The sequence below is a fragment of the Brachyhypopomus gauderio genome, chromosome 10, assembly GCF_052324685.1.
Source record: "Brachyhypopomus gauderio isolate BG-103 chromosome 10, BGAUD_0.2, whole genome shotgun sequence".
Taxonomy (NCBI): domain Eukaryota; kingdom Metazoa; phylum Chordata; class Actinopteri; order Gymnotiformes; family Hypopomidae; genus Brachyhypopomus; species Brachyhypopomus gauderio.
The window spans coordinates 15,330,783-15,347,620 of record NC_135220.1 but is presented as its reverse complement, the minus strand read 5'-3'; the positions used below and the strand labels follow the sequence as shown (position 1 = coordinate 15,347,620).

The following is a 16,838-nucleotide window of genomic DNA, read 5'->3' as shown; positions in this document are numbered from 1 at the left end:
GAAATGTGAGATTTGGCTCAAAAAAGCTAACGGATTCTGGTTCTGTATGGGCTCCTGCAGGTTTTAGCTTCTTATCCACATTTCACGGGAAAAAATAAACAGTTGGTAAAGTAATGGCAGCAGATTATGAAATATTTCACAAACAATAAAGCAATAAGATGCGGAACCAAAGCATGCTCCCGTTTTCTACCCGGAACAGCAAAGCGCCGGGATGTAAACACGTACACATGTCGTTGCTGTCTGCAAGTCCCACAAAGATAGTTCGCTAGGCAAGATAGTCACCGTCAGGATTTGGTGTGGGTCGATACAATAACGCTGTCAGGGTTCGCGTTTCTGTTTCAGTAGCCCGGCTGCCAACTTTTGGCAAAATGTACCTGCTATTTTGCTAATTTGTACTTGGACATGCAGTTGACGTTAGGTAGCTAGCGTAGCTAGGTAGGTTTGCAGGTTATGGCGATAGCTAATATGTTTTGTCACCGTGCTCATGTCAACATTTGTCATGTATATGGCGTGTGATATGCCTGGATAAAAGGCGAGACGGGGACTCTGCAGTTTGACTGGAAAGCGCATGTGTTGTGTCCGGCTGGGTGAACCATGTCTCTCTCCTGCCCGGAGTGCGGCTCCACGAACGTGGTCGAGGATGATCTATATTCCCAAAACCAGCGTGTGTGTGTGGACTGCGGCGCCATCGTCTCCGAGGGACTTTTAACGACCACCCTGAGCGACGAGAAGCATAGCAATGGTAACGAAAGAACATGAGAGATATTTAAAACTGCGACTACACGACCTAAATTTAGTTTAAATGGTTAATTCCTTCATTTTCTGTACAGTGGTGCCATATTACGCTAGCACAGAAGTAACGAAGAGGCCTTGTCCCAATCTTATTAAAGGTAAGAGTACATGTATTTAACAACATTGGTATTTAGGTTTTCTGTTGTGATAGTTTTTCACAGTTGTTGTTTGTCCACAGGGTTGGTGCGGGTGCGCGCGCTGTGCCGTATCCTCAGGTTACGAAGCGACATGGAGTCGGGGGCAGTGAGCCTCTTTGAGCGCGCCTACACTCACCCAAACTTCATCCAAGTCAGCCTGAAGAAGAAGGAACTGTTAGGAGGATGTTGTGTCCTGTTCATCTGCCGTCAGAACAACTGGCCATTGGCTATGTGCACCGTCACCAGTTTGCTGGAGGCGGACCCCGCTTTGATGGGGACGGTTTATCAGGACCTGGTCAAAGCTCTAAGCCTTGAGGGGACCCCCACGCCCAGCATCACGGAGCTGCTGGAGAGCTACTGTTATGGGTGTGTGGTACCACAGGTCTCACTCTCACAGTCATAGGAACGACCACTCCAGATGGCCCAACCTGTATTGGCCTTGTTCATATATTTTCATTGGGCCAAGCTTAGTAGGACAATGACCATGACAATTATATAGTACAGTATACATTACATCATACCTTAGTCTAAGTAGTACCTGTGTTTACATAGTGTCTGACCGTGCTATGCACTTTGTCAGGTATAAGCTTTCACCTGGTGAGGTGCCAGATGTGTTTGCGGAGACACCTGAGCGGCTGGTGCAGCGCAGCGCCGCCCTGGTGGAGCTGGCGGCTGACGTGTGGATAGTGACCGGCCGCCACCCGCTTCCCATCCTCATGGCATGTGTGTATGTGGCCTGGCAGTCCTTCAAGCCCATGGTGAGTGACAGCTAATAGGGGAGGGGCTACGCTCCAGTCCATCAAGCCCATGGTGAGCGACAGCTCATAGGGGAGGGGCTACGCTCCAGTCCATCAAGCCCATGGTGAGCGACAGCTCATAGGGGAGGGGCTACGCTCCAGTCCCACAAGCCCATGGTGAGTGACAGCTCATAGGGGAGGGGCTACGCTCCAGTCCCACAAGCCCATGGTAAGCGATAGCTCATAGGGGAGGGGCTACGCTCCAGTCTCTCAAGCCCATGGTGAGTGACAGCTCATAGGGGAGGGGCTACGCTCCACTTTTGCATGCACAACGCGTTCTACAGGTGACTCTTTACAGCATTGCTTGTGAAATGTAATACAGTGAAATAAGGTTCTAAAGGTTAATCTGTGCAGAACAATCTCTGCACACTCGTAGTCTTATCTAAGGATTTCAGGACCAATATATTATATTAGTTGTTATTTTAATATTGACCTTTTCAATAGCAATATGAGAGATTTAAGACATTGCCCACTAACATAACAATTGGTAATGATGATGATTATTATTATTGATCAGTCTGACCAGTCTCAGGTGTTCCAGATGAGTTTGTTGTGCTTGGTTTAATTAATCACTGTAAGATCAAACAAATGTAAATAAAAGTAATACAGGTAATCTTTAACTGTCATAACCATAGTTCTCAACTGTATTGCAATAATGAGAAAAATACAGCAACTTGATTGCTGTAATATTTTTAACAGCTGTAGCTGGTATTCATAATAAGTGCAGATAATGCACTGATGTTTAGCCTGCTAGTGACCCGAGTTGCATCAGCAGTACCCAGAGTGCAGTGCAGTATGGGTATGTGCATGGCTGTGCGCTGCTGCTCACGGGTGCCTCTCTGCCGTGTGTCTCCAGGCCCGTATGAAGCACTCACTCCACAAGTTCTGCCAGATCGCACGGCTGCCTAAAGAGGCCTGTGAGGCGCGCAAGGAGACTCCGATGAAGAGGGTGGGTGAGCTCCGTGACGTGCTCTGTAAGCTGGGCAGAGAGCTGCCCTGGCTGAGAGGGGGCGCTGTGGAGCCCAAGAACGTGGCCACGCTGGTGGATGACATCCTGAAGCACAGGAAGTCTCTGCTGCTGAAAGCCATGAGCAGCTATGAGCAGGAAGTGGAGCGGGAGTTGTACGAGACTGCGGCCTTCTGTCAGGACGATGGGCCGACCTGCACCGAGCCTGCTTCTGCCAGCCAGCCTCCACCCACGGGCCAGCTGAACCAGTCACGCCATGGCTCTGAAACGCACACTCGCAACGTCCAGACGGCTAGCCCAGCTGAGCCAGAACAGTCGAGGCCAGAGACATCCAGTCCGAGCAGAAGTGGCACTAATAAGACTACGAATGAAAATGCTCCCCCTGCTGGTGATGTGCATTGGGCGAAGAAGCACCTGTTCGTGCCTCCCTGTGCCAGGAATGCAAAGAGGAGGCGGGTGGAGACGCCGGGGCCTCATGTGACGGGCGAGGAGGAGATCTCCGACAGTGAAATTGAGTCGTATATTCGTACGCCCGAGGAGATCAGGGGCTATTTGGAATTCCAGAAAAAGCTGACTGAGAACGTGGACTGACACTTTCTACAAAACTGATGGGTAATGGGGGAACATGCTGGATTTTGCTGTAGCTAACGTTCACTACTGTGTCATTAATTTCTGCTCTTTACCAGTCACTCCCAACAGGGGGCGACATGGAGCAGTAATCAGAGGGCGATCCTGCACTGCACACCCAGCAGTCGCACTTCTGACACCTTGCTGCTGAGTATGAGAGATTCAATGCTAAGCCTCTGAGTTGCTGGGAATGGCGATGTTTTGGTTCATGTCAGTAAATCACCTCTGGGGTTTCCTGATGAGCAGAGCCCCCCCCCCCCCCCCATGTTTTCTGCAGCTACGCACTGCACATGTTAACTGTGAGAGGGTAGAGAAGTAAAGGGGATGCATTGTTTGGATTGGTTGAGGAGCTGGAACTGACCTTTGTTCATGCTTTTGTTTTGACATGTGCTGTTTTAATTCAGCACAGTATTGTTCCATCTGCTGAATTGCGAGTTGGCAGGATTTGACTTGTTTGGACTTATTTTAAGTTCTGCTTATTTTAAGTCCCCTCCAGTAGGCTTCCAGGATCCTGTCCTTATTTTGAGTGCTGTGTACTTATTTTTTGATGCCAAGTCATTTTTACTTGTTTTGATTATAGTCCAGTTTTGGCTTTTTTTCCTAAGAATAAAGAATATAACACCTTGCACATTATCTCTCATGAATTCAACAGTTCATTTGCACATTTCACTATAGTGCTCCACAACGTCTGTATTCACAGAGTTCCCAGTTCCTGCTACTAGCCCTTCAACTCTGAGTGCAAATCATTTTAAAGATGATTAGCCAAACACACCCATGTGCTTTAGTTCTACTGTGGCTTCATCTCTGCAGTGGAGAGTGGGGTAACAAGTCACTCTCTTGTTACCCTACTGTCCTGCACACTGTTGCCCCCATAAACCAGATTAGGCTCGAGGTCTGTTAGGCAGAGGTGTGGTAGACATGATAGTTGAGCCAATGCAACCCGCAGGAAAGACAAGGTGATTAATATTCCTCCAGTTAAACGGAAGACAGGATGAGTAATATTCCTCCAGTTAAACAGAAGAAAGATTAATATAACTGCCGTTAAACAGAAGATGATTGATTAAGTAAGAATCAATCAGAAATTAATATTTTTGTCACCTCCAAATTCACAAATTGAGCACTATAATATGTTAAACCTCAAATTAAAATTTTTGCTGCATTTGTTATTCCAGGATATTAAAGATAATTATTTTATTCCTGATTTAACAAACAAATTGACCTGAATTGATGAAGAAACCTTGATACATTTCTAAAAGTAGTTTCTTTTGATTTGTCGGATTTCGGTGTTTAAAAGTCTCCTGTGGGTGTTTGCTGTTGGGAACTCAGCATTTGACAGTTTGGATTCAATAGGCAACAGAACATTTGGGACTCTTAATGGCCAACAGCACAGTTGGGCCTCTTAATGGCCAACAGCACAGTTGGGACCCTTTAATGGCCAACAGCACAGTTGGGACTCTTAATGGACAACAGCACAGTTAGGACTCTTAATGGCCAACAGCACAGCTAGGACTCTTAATGGCCAACAGCACAGTTGGGCCTCTTAATGGCCAACAGGACAGCTAGGACTCTTAATGGCCAACAGCACAGTTGGGACTCTTAATGGACAACAGCACAGTTAGGACTCTTAATGGCCAACAGCACAGTTGGGCTTCTTAATGTACAACAGCGCAGTTGGGACTCTTAATGGCCAACAGCACAGCTAGGACTCTTAATGGCCAACAGCACAGTTGGGACTCTTAATGACCAACAGCACAGTTAGGACTTAATGGACAACAGCACAGCTAGGACTCTTAATGGGAACACCCTTTCTCCTGCTGCTCCCTGCGTGGAGCCTTATGTGAATATTTATGTATATATTTATATGGCAATAGTGAGTAACCATGGCATTAACTCCACCTCAACAAAATGTGAATGCCACCTTTTGTTTTCATTGCTCTCTGTGACTTGTCCAGATAATTCAGTATATACCAGCACAACAGGGTTCAGTTTTCCAATTGCTCAAGAGATTGGTCACTCAGGGTTGTTGACATTTTCTAAATCGGTCTCTTCTGGCACTGGCCTATCTCTGAATTACACATTGCTGTGTGTGATCCCTGAAGTTTTAGGCTGGATAGTTAGCCGAGTCGATTAAGATCTTGTGGAGAAACTAGCAGAACTGCAGCAGCAGAGAGCTTGTTCTGTACTGTATGTTGGCTGAGGGCGTTGTGAGGTGAACTCGAGGACTGTTGCTCAATGTAGAACAACAGCCTGGACTTAATTGCTGGGCAACACCTTCTTGTATCTGAGCTGTAAGGCAGCTTCATCCTCTGTGGCACATTTGGAAAGCAGTTTTGCGTCAGCCCTCCCGAGGTCTGTGAGCTCTTGGTCATTTCGCATTAACAGCTCGTTTCTCGGGCGCAGAGGAGCAGAGCTACAGCACACGGTTGCACCATTTTCAACAGTTCTTTATTCTCGGTATTGTACATAGTTCGCACATAAAGTCCTTTGTTAATATGTGAGTTGTAAACTTAATCACCAGAAAGGAGAAAAAACAACACATTTTTACAGACCCACATCACAACAGACAAGTCTTACATTTTAGTTTGACTGGCAAAATGTTTATTTTGCTTTGGATAATTAAGGGAGAGCTAGGGATTCTGTCCAAATGTGTTTTAGTATTTAGTTCAGCCAGTGATTCGGCTCTTTAGTATTGCAATGTGCTGCGTGTTCTTTTAACCTATGAAGTGAGCACTAGAGAATCCGTGGCCTTGTCAAAGTTCTAGTGTTCAGCATTAAACCCTGAACTTCGCGTCGTGGCGGCGCTCACAGCACCACGCTGGCCGCCGCGCAGCGATTGGCCGGGACACGAATGGGGTGGCGGCTGCAGGCGAGCATCCTGTGCAGCTCGGCCCGGAAGCGTCCGTGCAGCCAGGCGTAGAGGAAGGGGTTGCAGCAGGCCGAGCTCATGGCGCACAGGTGACACAGCAGCTGCACTAGCAGGAAGTGACGCTTGCTGATCAGCCGGATGTCCACGTCCCGCAGCACGTTGAAGACGTGGATGGGCAGCCAGCAGATGGCGAACGCGGCCACCACCAGCGCCACCAGCCTCAGCGTCCGGCGCCGCCGGGCCCTCTGCGCCTCGGCCTGGTCCCGCGTGCACTGGCCCGGAGCCACGCGGGTGCGCAGCCTGACGGAGATGCAGAGGTAGGAGCCGCACACGGCGGACAGTGGCAGGACGTAGGTCAGGAGCAGCGTGCCGTAGGCGTAGGCCAGACGCCACCTCTCCTCACCCAGCCAGAACTCCTCGCAGATGGTCAGGCCTTCCTCCGCAAACTCCACGTGGTAGGTGTGAGAGACGGCGGGGGCGGCCAGCACGCAGGACAGCAGCCAGATCCCTGCCAGCGCTACGACGCAGGCCCCAGCCGACGGCCTCTTCTTCAGGGGGTGCGCGGTGGCGTGGTACCTGTGGAGGTAACACCAGTGGTTGAAGAAACAGCACCCAACTGGATGGGGTTTAGGGTCTTCCTTACAGAAATGCAGCGATGATTAAGGATGACTTTATCTCAATGGATGCGACTTTAATCACAGACGGCTCAGCTCTCTATTCTGTGCACTACCTAACGTGCAAAGACTCACCTGTCCACAGCTATGGCTGTGAGGGTGAACACGGACACGTAGACGGTGACGGGCTGCGTGAGGAACACCAGGTAGCACATGAAGCGTCCAAAGGCCCAGCCGTGGGGGTTGAAGGCGTACGCCAAAGTAAAGGGCACGCACGTCACACACATGAGCATGTCGGAGAAGGCCAGGTTCCCGATAAAGTAGTTGGTTACGCTGTGCATCTTGCGGGAGCGGCAGATGACGTAGATGAGCAGGTAGTTGCCGAGAACCCCCACTATCACCACGACAATATAGCAGGGCACGATCAGAAGCTTAAACGCCTGCAGCAGCTCCACATCTGCAAACTTGTAGCTCTGATTGGCTGAGCCATTCTGTCCCACCATCACTTCATACACGTGGTCACCAGAGGTCTCCAGACTTGTATGTTTGTCACTGCTGCCCTCCATAAACTGTGTTTATTGATCTCCCTGTAGGACTGAATGGACAAAATCAGTAGGCTACACTGCACAATATGTCCTGATTCTGTTAAAAACATAATTATAGTTTCAACCAACCTGCAAAGTCTTATTAGTTAGTAAAAAACATAAGAATTTCAGCTTGTACGTTCTAACTACTGCCTCTGTGATGTTTCTCTGTCACTGGTCCTTGTGTAATGACACCTTTCACTATATAAAGGCATGCACTTCCACTTGCAGTGGAGCAGTAAGTGGCAGAGAGAACCACAGACTTAACACTTAAAAGTTCATGTGTGCTAAAAACACTGATTCACAGATGGGGGTGGGGATGGGGGGGGGGGGGACTTCCTGAGGTAAACATCCCCAGTGCAGACTCTGATGAGTCACGCTCAACACTTCCTGCTTACTGCTGCCTCCTGCTTCTAATTTCCAGCCACCTCATGTTCTCCATGTGCTGGAGCTTATACGTCTGTGTCAGTGTTCATTTCCTTAGCGCTGCATAATTGCAACAAATAAACCCAAATAACTAATACAGAGCTGACCATTTTTTTTAGGTTTTCACAAATTATGTAGTTATTTACAGAATGCTGTTAGTGATTTATTACTTTAGTTCTATATAGAATGCTGTTGTGAAAGGTTTAAACTGATCAAACTCAATAGTATAAACTAATGGATGATTTGAACTGATTCAGGAAATCACTTAATCTCTTTCACTGATTTGGGGTTTTGCTTTTACACTGAATCTTTGAGCACTGGCAATTTACTGTGGGCCCCGTAGTGTCAAGGTTTTTTAGCAGCTTCTCGTGTGTTTCTGCATGTGGCCAGGCGGAGGCGCTGTTTCCCCAGCTGTACCATCGACTTTCAGCACTGCTGAGCTACGTCTGCTGTTAAAGCTGCACCTTCGACTCACACCTGCTGTCAGGCCAACAACCATCTGACTGCTTGTAAAACTAATTAAGATATGAAACAATTGTTAAAAAATGTATTTCACAACAGAATCCTATTAGTGATTGGATTAATATAATGAGATTTTAGCCCCTGAGAACAGCTTCTCAGTTAGTGGGCAATAATATGCATGATGACAGTAATGATAATTGTTTGGAATTGTAAAATGTAATAACATATCAACTGCACCCTAACGCAATTAAAGTACACGTTAACTGCATAAACAAAAAGGCATTTTGGCCCATAATTATAGTTCATGCGCTGATGACGGACATTATTCTTTTTCTTTATATTCCTTTTCCTGATAGACCTAACATGTTCATATCTCTTTTATTAACTAGTGTTTAACTTAGCAATGTACGTATCCGAAATGTTTTGGTCATACTGCGCGCACACAGACATGGTCCGCGGAGAAGGGACATTTCATATCCTGTGTGTCCCTGAGGCTTTCGTAAGCGTCTTTAGAGCGCCGTGTCTTCTGTGTGTGTGTATCTGTATCTATCTGTGTGTGTGCGGCTGGAGAGAAGGCAGGGTTAAAGCTGGTGAGCTAAACGTGTCCAGCTTCCTGAAGAGGTCATCAACCTTCAGCGAGTTCAATAAGAACTAACGGCAGTATACCGGATCCGTTAAATTTCGCCTCTATGTTATCATTCAGATAACATATTACAGCCCTCGTGCCAAGTGCACTGCATGCGTAATTGTGCGCGAGACCGTTACGTAGCCTCCTGTAGATTTCTTTTATGGATGCGGTCATCATCTTATTAGACATGACAGCAGCAATAGTTTGTGATCATCCGATAAAGGAGATAAGATAATAAGATCTATAAAAGCCGTGACACATTTTATTACATAGCTTGTGTATAGCTTCTCCACAGTGATGGAGAACGGTGATAAAAATGTGCACAGCTTTAATCACAAACTTCATTCACGAGACAATAACCTATAGGCTCCAATCTGATGTAGTTCCACGTTCCAGTGATTTAACAGTTTAACAGCCTTAACGTAAACGTAAAAAACTAAATTATATAAACACGACACTATACTATCTTAATCAGTACAAGATACGCACAGAGGATATAGACTCGGAAAAAGTACTTGAATAGAGGATGTTTACTGATTTGTCATTTCAAATTACTTAATTCAGATAATCGTACTAAAAACGAGACTGCGACGGATTTAATACTGTACAAATATTTGAAATACGTCTGACATTCACAATACCTGGAACACTGACGTCCGTATTTCTTCTTATTCGTTCATCCGAGTGCAGTGGGAATTGTTTTTTCTCTGGGTAATCGTGTCTCTAACCGGACCGCAGGAGCGCTCGCACAGTGTTCTGGTGTTCCGTCTCCACCGCAGTGTGAGTCCGGGCTGTTGGGGCGCAAGTAACCAAACGCAATAAATCAGCGCGACAGCCTGCAAGTGCCAATTAGCGTTTAATCACTGACACGGATCCACGTACCGGGGGAAAAACCCACTCGTGCAGCCCGAGCTTATATCTACGAAATGAAAACTTCTAAGAAACCCTACCAACCTAAAAGTTCATTTTTCAGAAAATAACCGAATAAAGCGCATTGTTTAACATTACTTATGGAAAAGACTCGGGATTTTGTCTCAAAATAATCCATATATTATTATGTTATCTGCGTTAATTCATCCGTGTCGGATTCACTGATATCAGTGAACACCGTCTGTATGAGACGCTCGCGATTTTTGCGTAACTGGTGTGTCACGTCCACGCGTTATAGATAAGACTGTTTCTCTCACATTCTGGGTAACATGCCTCTTCTGTCAGTATGTTGCCAAGTGCATCATGCGTCAATACTTAGAGGTGACTTGGCACTGCATTAAAAGTAGCCTACTTACATGCAGAAAGACGTGTTGAGGTCCGTGATGTACCGATTCAGTAGCTGAGCGTATTTAAGATTACTCTTAATTTTAAGAGTAAATACAGGTGTTTCGAAAAGATTCTTGATGATGCTCGAATTCACCTGAGCGCAAAGGAGGAGAGCTTCCATGACATGTTTTCTGTACTGAGTTGCCTGCTGACGGACTGATTAGACCAACGGGTCAAACTGAATGATTAATCCAGAGAATACTGCTTCAACTGACCTCCTTCATCCGACTGCTTAGCTGCTGTGTTAGCATTCAAGAAGGGTTGTTTGGTTCAAAATATTTACATTTGAGATTTTCCTGTAGTCTTCATGCAATGTACATTTGCACAGTTTAACGATGTGCTATTGTGTACTGTGAGAACACAGAATGGGTGAGGGGAGCGTGTCTTTATGGTGAATGTTATACATGTACTGTTGTACTCTTATAGGAAAGTCTTGATTGGATATTATTTTATGGTTTGGCCATTGATAATTTGGTATAACTGTTGTGGCTCGCCACACAACTGCGCAGTGAGACCTAGACACATCCAGGAGGCCTGGGGCCAGTTGTTCCTGTGGTCCAGCTGAGGTTCTGATTACCATGGAGTCTGTCTATCATGACATGAAGGAATAAATGGAACTCGTGAACCAAAGTTTAAAGAATAATGCAACAGCCTCCCTCTAGCACCTCCTAGCACCTTAATTGCCTCCTACAGTGACAAATTTATAGCTATATTATTCGTTTGCTGAGATGGAAAAAAAAACCCCAGCCTGAAGTAAACATCCCCAGTGCAGACTGATGAGTCACACTGAAACCTTCTTCTCCACCGCTGCCGTGGAGCCATGCGTGGACCTGCCCGTGATCACGTCCTCTCTGCGTCTCTCGTTTCTGCCAGCCTTCGGGCTCTCACGCAGTTCCAGCAGAAACACACTTGTGTTCTCCATGTGCTCTAAGCGCGTTCCTCCATCTCCATGGTCCCTCACTTACTGAGCTTATGCTGCAAAGATCACGCTGAAAACACAACGTGTTCTCCTTCAGCACAAAGTAACAATACAAGGTGATAACGAAATGTAACATCTGTTGAACTTATCAAAACAAAAACAGATATATAGAAGTTTCAGAAGTTCAAGCCGGAGAGGGATAAAAAAAAGTCCAGTGCTGGGAATTCTGGAAGTTATGGAGTTCCTCGAGGTGATGAGGGCCAAAACCGCAGCTGACACTGGGATGAAGACTCCTGTGGTCCCACAGTTACAACTGTAGTGCTTGGTTATGCGTCCCACAGTTCCCAGTTATGCCTCCCATAGTGCCTGGTTACTGCTCCCATAGTGCCTGGTTACGGCTCCCATAGTGTCTGTTTATGGAGTCCTGCTGCTCTCTGAGATGTGTAACACTCACAAAAATAAGCAGTAATGTGGGAAGGAAATGTTCTGAACATAACTGAATTGCCCAAGGACTCAATGCAGCTCACGGCTATTCTGCCATATTCCATCTCACCTACATCTCATGTGTAAAACTACATCTCATCTCCATCTCATCTGTCAAACTCCATTCCATCTACATTTGCACATTTGGTGGTATCTGGGCAGGTCCACTAATTCTTTTCTGTAGATAAATTATTCATTTACACAACAATAACAATTTCATTACACTGAGACATTCAATGGCCACATTGGAAATAGTTCTTTTTGGAAAAGTTAAAGCAGAATCACCCAGGGTAACTCTGAGTGTGCAAACATATTTAGTGCACAGTGCACAGGTTCCTAGAGAGTGCTAGCAGAAGAGACCTGTGGATAATCTGCTGTGTTTTAAGAGGGACTGACTGATGTGCTGAGCTCTGGTACGGTTAGGACAGAAGCTATTCAGAGAAGCAGGTACAGCCTGTTTTATGGGGGAGATGTGACTGCTCATTTCTGAGTGAACACTCTGCCCTGAGAAAGGTGCACTTGCACCATGTCGAATTCACAACATACCCTAGTTCCCAACCCATACCAAACCCTAGTTACCCACCCATACCAAACCCTAGTTACCCACACTTATCAAATCCTAGTTACCCACACTTATCAAATCCTAGTTCCCTACCCATACCAAACCCTAGTTACCCACACTTATCAAATCCTAGTTACCCACACTTATCAAATCCTAGTTACCCACCCATACCAAACCCTAGTTACCCACACTTATCAAATCCTAGTTACCCACACTTATCAAATCCTAGTTACCCACACTTATCAAATCCTAGTTCCCAACCCATACCAAACCCTAGTTACCCACCCATACCAAACCCTAGTTACCCACACTTATCAAATCCTAGTTACCCACACTTATCAAATCCTAGTTCCCTACCCATACCAAACCCTAGTTACCCACACTTATCAAATCCTAGTTACCCACACTTATCAAATCCTAGTTCCCAACCCATACCAAACCCTAGTTACCCACCCATACCAAACCCTAGTTACCCACACTTATCAAATCCTAGTTACCCACACTTATCAAATCCTAGTTCCCTACCCATACCAAACCCTAGTTACCCACCCATACCAAACCCTAGTTACCCACACTTATCAAATCCTAGTTCCCTACCCATACCAAACCCTAGTTACCCACCCATACCAAACACTAGTTACCCACCCATATCTAACCCTAGTTCCCTACACATACCAAACCCTAGTTACCCACCCATATCAAACCCTAGATACCCACCCATACAAAATCCTAGTTACCCATCCATACCAAACCCTAGTTACCCATCCATACCAAACCCTAGTTCCCCACCCATACCAAACCCTAGTTCCCCACCCATACAAAATCCTAGTTACCCATCCATACCAAACCCTAGTTCCCCACCCATACCAAACCCTAGTTCCCTACCCATACCAAACCATAGTTACCCACCCATACCAAACCCTAGTTCCCCACCCATACCAAACCCTAGTTCCCTACCCATACCAAACCTTAGTTACCCACCCATACCAAACCATAGTTCCCTACCCATACCAAACCATAGTTACCCACCCATACCAAACCCTAATTCCCTACCCATACCAAACCCTAGTTACCCACCCATACCAAACCCTAGTTCCCTACCCATACCAAACCATAGTTACCCACCCATACCAAACCCTAGTTCCCCACCCATACCAAACCATAGTTCCCTACCCATACCAAACCATAGTTACCCATCCATACCAAACCCTAGTTCCCCACCCATACCAAACCCTAGTTCCCCACCCATACCAAACCCTAGTTCCCCACCCATACCAAACCTTAGTTACCCACCCATACCAAACCATAGTTCCCTACTCATACCAAACCCTAGTTACCCACCCATACCAAACCCTAGTTCCCTACCCATACCAAACCCTAGTTACCCACACATACCAAACCCTAGTTCCCTACCCATACCAAACCCTAGTTCCCTACCCATACCAAACCCTAGTTCCCTACCCATACCAATCTCTTGTTTGCTTCCCAAGGCAAACTCTAATTCCCTTCCCAGCCTGCAAGTTTGTCTTCAGATCAGCATTTTATGGTGCATCTCACACACCATTCTGCTACAAATTTAAGATTACTCTTAATTTTAAGAGTAAATACAGGTGTTTCGAAAAGATTCTTGATGATGCTCGAATTCACCTGGGCGCAAAGGTGGAGAGCTCCCATGACATGTTTTCTGTACTGAGTTGCCTGCTGACGGACTGATTAGACCAACGGGTCAAACTGAATGATTAATCCAGAGAATACTGCTTCAACTGACCTCCTTCATCCGACTGCTTAGCTGCTGTGTTAGCATTCAAGAAGGGTTGTTTGGTTCAAAATATTTACATTTGAGATTTTCCTGTAGTCTTCATGCAATGTACATTTGCACAGTTTAACGATGTGCTATTGTGTACTGTGAGAACACAGAATGGGTGAGGGGAGCGTGTCTTTATGGTGAATGTTATACATGTACTGTTGTACTCTGAGAGGAAAGTCTTGATTGGATATTATTTTGTGCTTTGGCCATTGATAATTTGGTATTACAGTTGTGGCTCGCCACACAACTGCGCAATGAGACCATCTAGACACATTCAGGAGGCCTGAGGCCAGTTGTTCCTGTGGTCCAGCTGAGGTTCTGATTACCATGGAGTCTGTCTATCATGACATGAAGGAATAAATGGAACTCGTGAACCAAAGTTTAAAGAATAATGCAACAGCCTCCCTCTAGCACCTCCTAGCACCTTAATTGCCTCCTACAGTGACAAATTTATAGTTATATTATTCGTTTGCTGAGATGGAAAAAAAATTCTGCTACAAATGTGTGTGTGTGTGTGTGTGTGTGTGAGTGTGTGTAGGTGAGTGTGTAAGTTTGTGATGGTTGTGGGTGTGTCAGGTGTGAGTGTGTGTGTGTGTGTGTGTGTGTGTGTGTGTGTGTGTGTGTGTGTGTAGGTGAGTGTGTAAGTTTGTGATGGTTGTGGGTGTGTCAGGTGTGAGTGTGTGTGTGTGTGTGTGTGTGTGTGTAGGTGAGTGTGTATGTTTGTGATGGTTGTGGAGTGTCAGGTGGTAGTGTGTGTGTGTGTGTGGTGGGGTTCTAATCTTAGAACCTCTGCTCAACTTCAAAACTACAGTGCATCATAAACTGTATAGTGGTGTATGCTGGATTTGTTTTTTTTCTCTCTCTCTCTTTCTCTCTCTCACTTTTCCTTTTTCCATATCTCTCTTTCTTTCTTTCTATGTCTGCCCTTCTCTCTTCTTCTGGGTCCTCTTGATCTCTCATCTCTTTCACATCCCCCCTGCTGGACGACTCCTCTGTCTTCTGATCCTCTCCTCTCCTCTCCTCTTCCCATATAACATCCTTCATTCTTTCAATTCTGTTTCTTCTCTCTCCCAAGTTTCATCTTATGCTTCTTCCCTTGTTCCAGCTGAGGTTCTGATTAACATGTGGGCTGGTAACCATGAAATGACATGATGCAAAAAAACCAAAATTGGAAGAATAATGTACGCATGGTTGTACCTGCGCTGTCACAACAGTCTCCCTCTAGCACGACTGTCTCTTCTCTGAGCTGCTCACCTTTTCACACTCAGGCTCTTTTCTATTGCGTTTGCTGTAACTCTCAGTGAGGAGGTTGCTACCTGCAGCGCTTTCCTCTCAGTCACACGATCGTTACCACAGGATTCTGTCTTCAGAACCTCACCTGCTGTCTGCAGGTAATCTGCGCAGGCCAGTAGCCTTCACACTTCAGACCACCCACATTCGTTTACACCATCTTCCTCCAATCAAATGACAAGGATTGAAAAAAACTACAGAGAGTTCAGGCAGCTTCCTGGCGGCCAGCCGTCTCTACACCCTGGGACTCTTCACTTCAGTGGAAGATAGTTAGACCGAATGAACACCGTTAATAGTTCCTCTTCGAGTCCTACTGTCAGGGTTCAAGATCTTGTGAACAGTTCCTGTGTGACAGCTGAGCTGTGTGGTTGTCCTGAGCACGTAGTCTTGTGTTTATTGTTGTCGTGTGTATCCATAACATCATTCTCATTGATCAGGGCTACACTAGTGACTGTCTGCACTGTTGATTATACCACTCTCTCTGCCTCTAGTGTGTACATGACATCATCATGTTGTAATTCGTTGTGTTGTACTTTATAGTTATGTTTCACAGCACGTGTAATCTTTGAGTACATTGCTGTGTTTGATTGTGTTGTGTGGTTCTGTAAATACGTTGCACAGAGGCTAAGGAAAAAAGCTTCTTTCATTCCATTATTTGAGTATTTATACATATATGGATGCAACAGCAGTAGACATCAAACCTGCAGTGTGATGCAGTTATGATCAAAGCAATAAGGTCCTGGGTGTGTTTGATTTGTTACAGCCCAGTGTTTGCTGGAGGTTGTAAGGACTGTTCCCTCACAGAGCTGAAACGAGGGCTTGCTGTGAACGCCTCAGTTGTCTTTGTTTTGTGGTCAGCTGGAGTGGATTTTATGAAGCTGATTTGTCATGGCACGGTGGCAAGCAGAAGTACTCAAGCTCAGGCCTGTATAGATGTTTCCAGCAGGGGGCAGTGTTTCACCCCTGCTGTGCTTGCTTGAGTTTAGCGCCACAGCAGATCAGTGCGTGTCCGTGTGACGACACACTGCCCCTTTGTGTTCTACCTGAACAGTCAAGTGACTGATTTGGTCTTTTAAATCTGTGCTCCAGGACGACTTTAAAACACACCAATTACTGTGAAGCTCAAGAGCAGTATAAAGGCATTTAAATTTAGTGTAATGGCATTTAGACAGCGGCCATTTTGGGTGAATCAGTAGAACAATCTTTTCTTGAACAAAAATACTTTCTTTTTTTGTGTAATTTTAACTAACACTCTGATCTTTAATAGTCAGTTGAGAATACTTTGTGACCAGTAACAGCATGAAGTAAGCTGACACTGGATCATGTTTCTCAGCCCCACCTCCAGATGGCGATAATCCATCCTCCTCAGCCAGCAGGTGGGCAGAACACCTGAACCAATTCTTTGCCACATTTCTAGCATCTTTTGCACATCCCAAGAACACTTTACAATCAACACACAGATTTTACATCCAATCACCACACTGGTGAGAAGCAGCAGCCAATTACACACTGAGTACCCTGAACTGGAAACCACCACCTCCTGGGGGCCCGCGTCAGGTC

General features: G+C 45.8%; 2 protein-coding genes across 4 annotated transcripts; one reads left to right on the top strand and one right to left on the bottom strand.

Moving 5' to 3' along the window:
• The first annotated feature begins 189 nt into the window (after positions 1–189).
• brf2 (BRF2 general transcription factor IIIB subunit) lies at positions 190–3,953 on the top strand. Its single transcript, XM_077019872.1, has 5 exons — positions 190–742; positions 831–890; positions 971–1,295; positions 1,510–1,687; positions 2,583–3,953. Exons 1-5 carry the CDS (start codon positions 595–597, stop codon positions 3,282–3,284), a joined length of 1,413 nt encoding a protein of 470 aa, XP_076875987.1. The 5' UTR covers positions 190–594; the 3' UTR covers positions 3,285–3,953.
• Positions 3,954–5,764: 1,811 nt separating this feature from the next.
• Positions 5,765–10,262, bottom strand: prlhr2b (prolactin releasing hormone receptor 2b). Of its 3 annotated transcripts, none has more exons than XM_077019873.1 (4): positions 10,187–10,262; positions 9,542–9,691; positions 6,936–7,395; positions 5,765–6,762 (listed from the first exon to the last, which is right to left on the bottom strand). In XM_077019873.1, exons 3-4 carry the CDS (start codon positions 7,364–7,366, stop codon positions 6,123–6,125), a joined length of 1,071 nt encoding a protein of 356 aa, XP_076875988.1. In that variant the 5' UTR covers positions 7,367–7,395; positions 9,542–9,691; positions 10,187–10,262; the 3' UTR covers positions 5,765–6,122. The 3 variants fall into 3 exon arrangements, with proteins under 3 accessions (XP_076875988.1, XP_076875990.1, XP_076875989.1); XM_077019875.1 differs by having other exon boundaries at positions 6,936–7,387; XM_077019874.1 differs by lacking the exon at positions 10,187–10,262 and having other exon boundaries at positions 9,542–9,725.
• Positions 10,263–16,838: the final 6,576 nt, after the last annotated feature.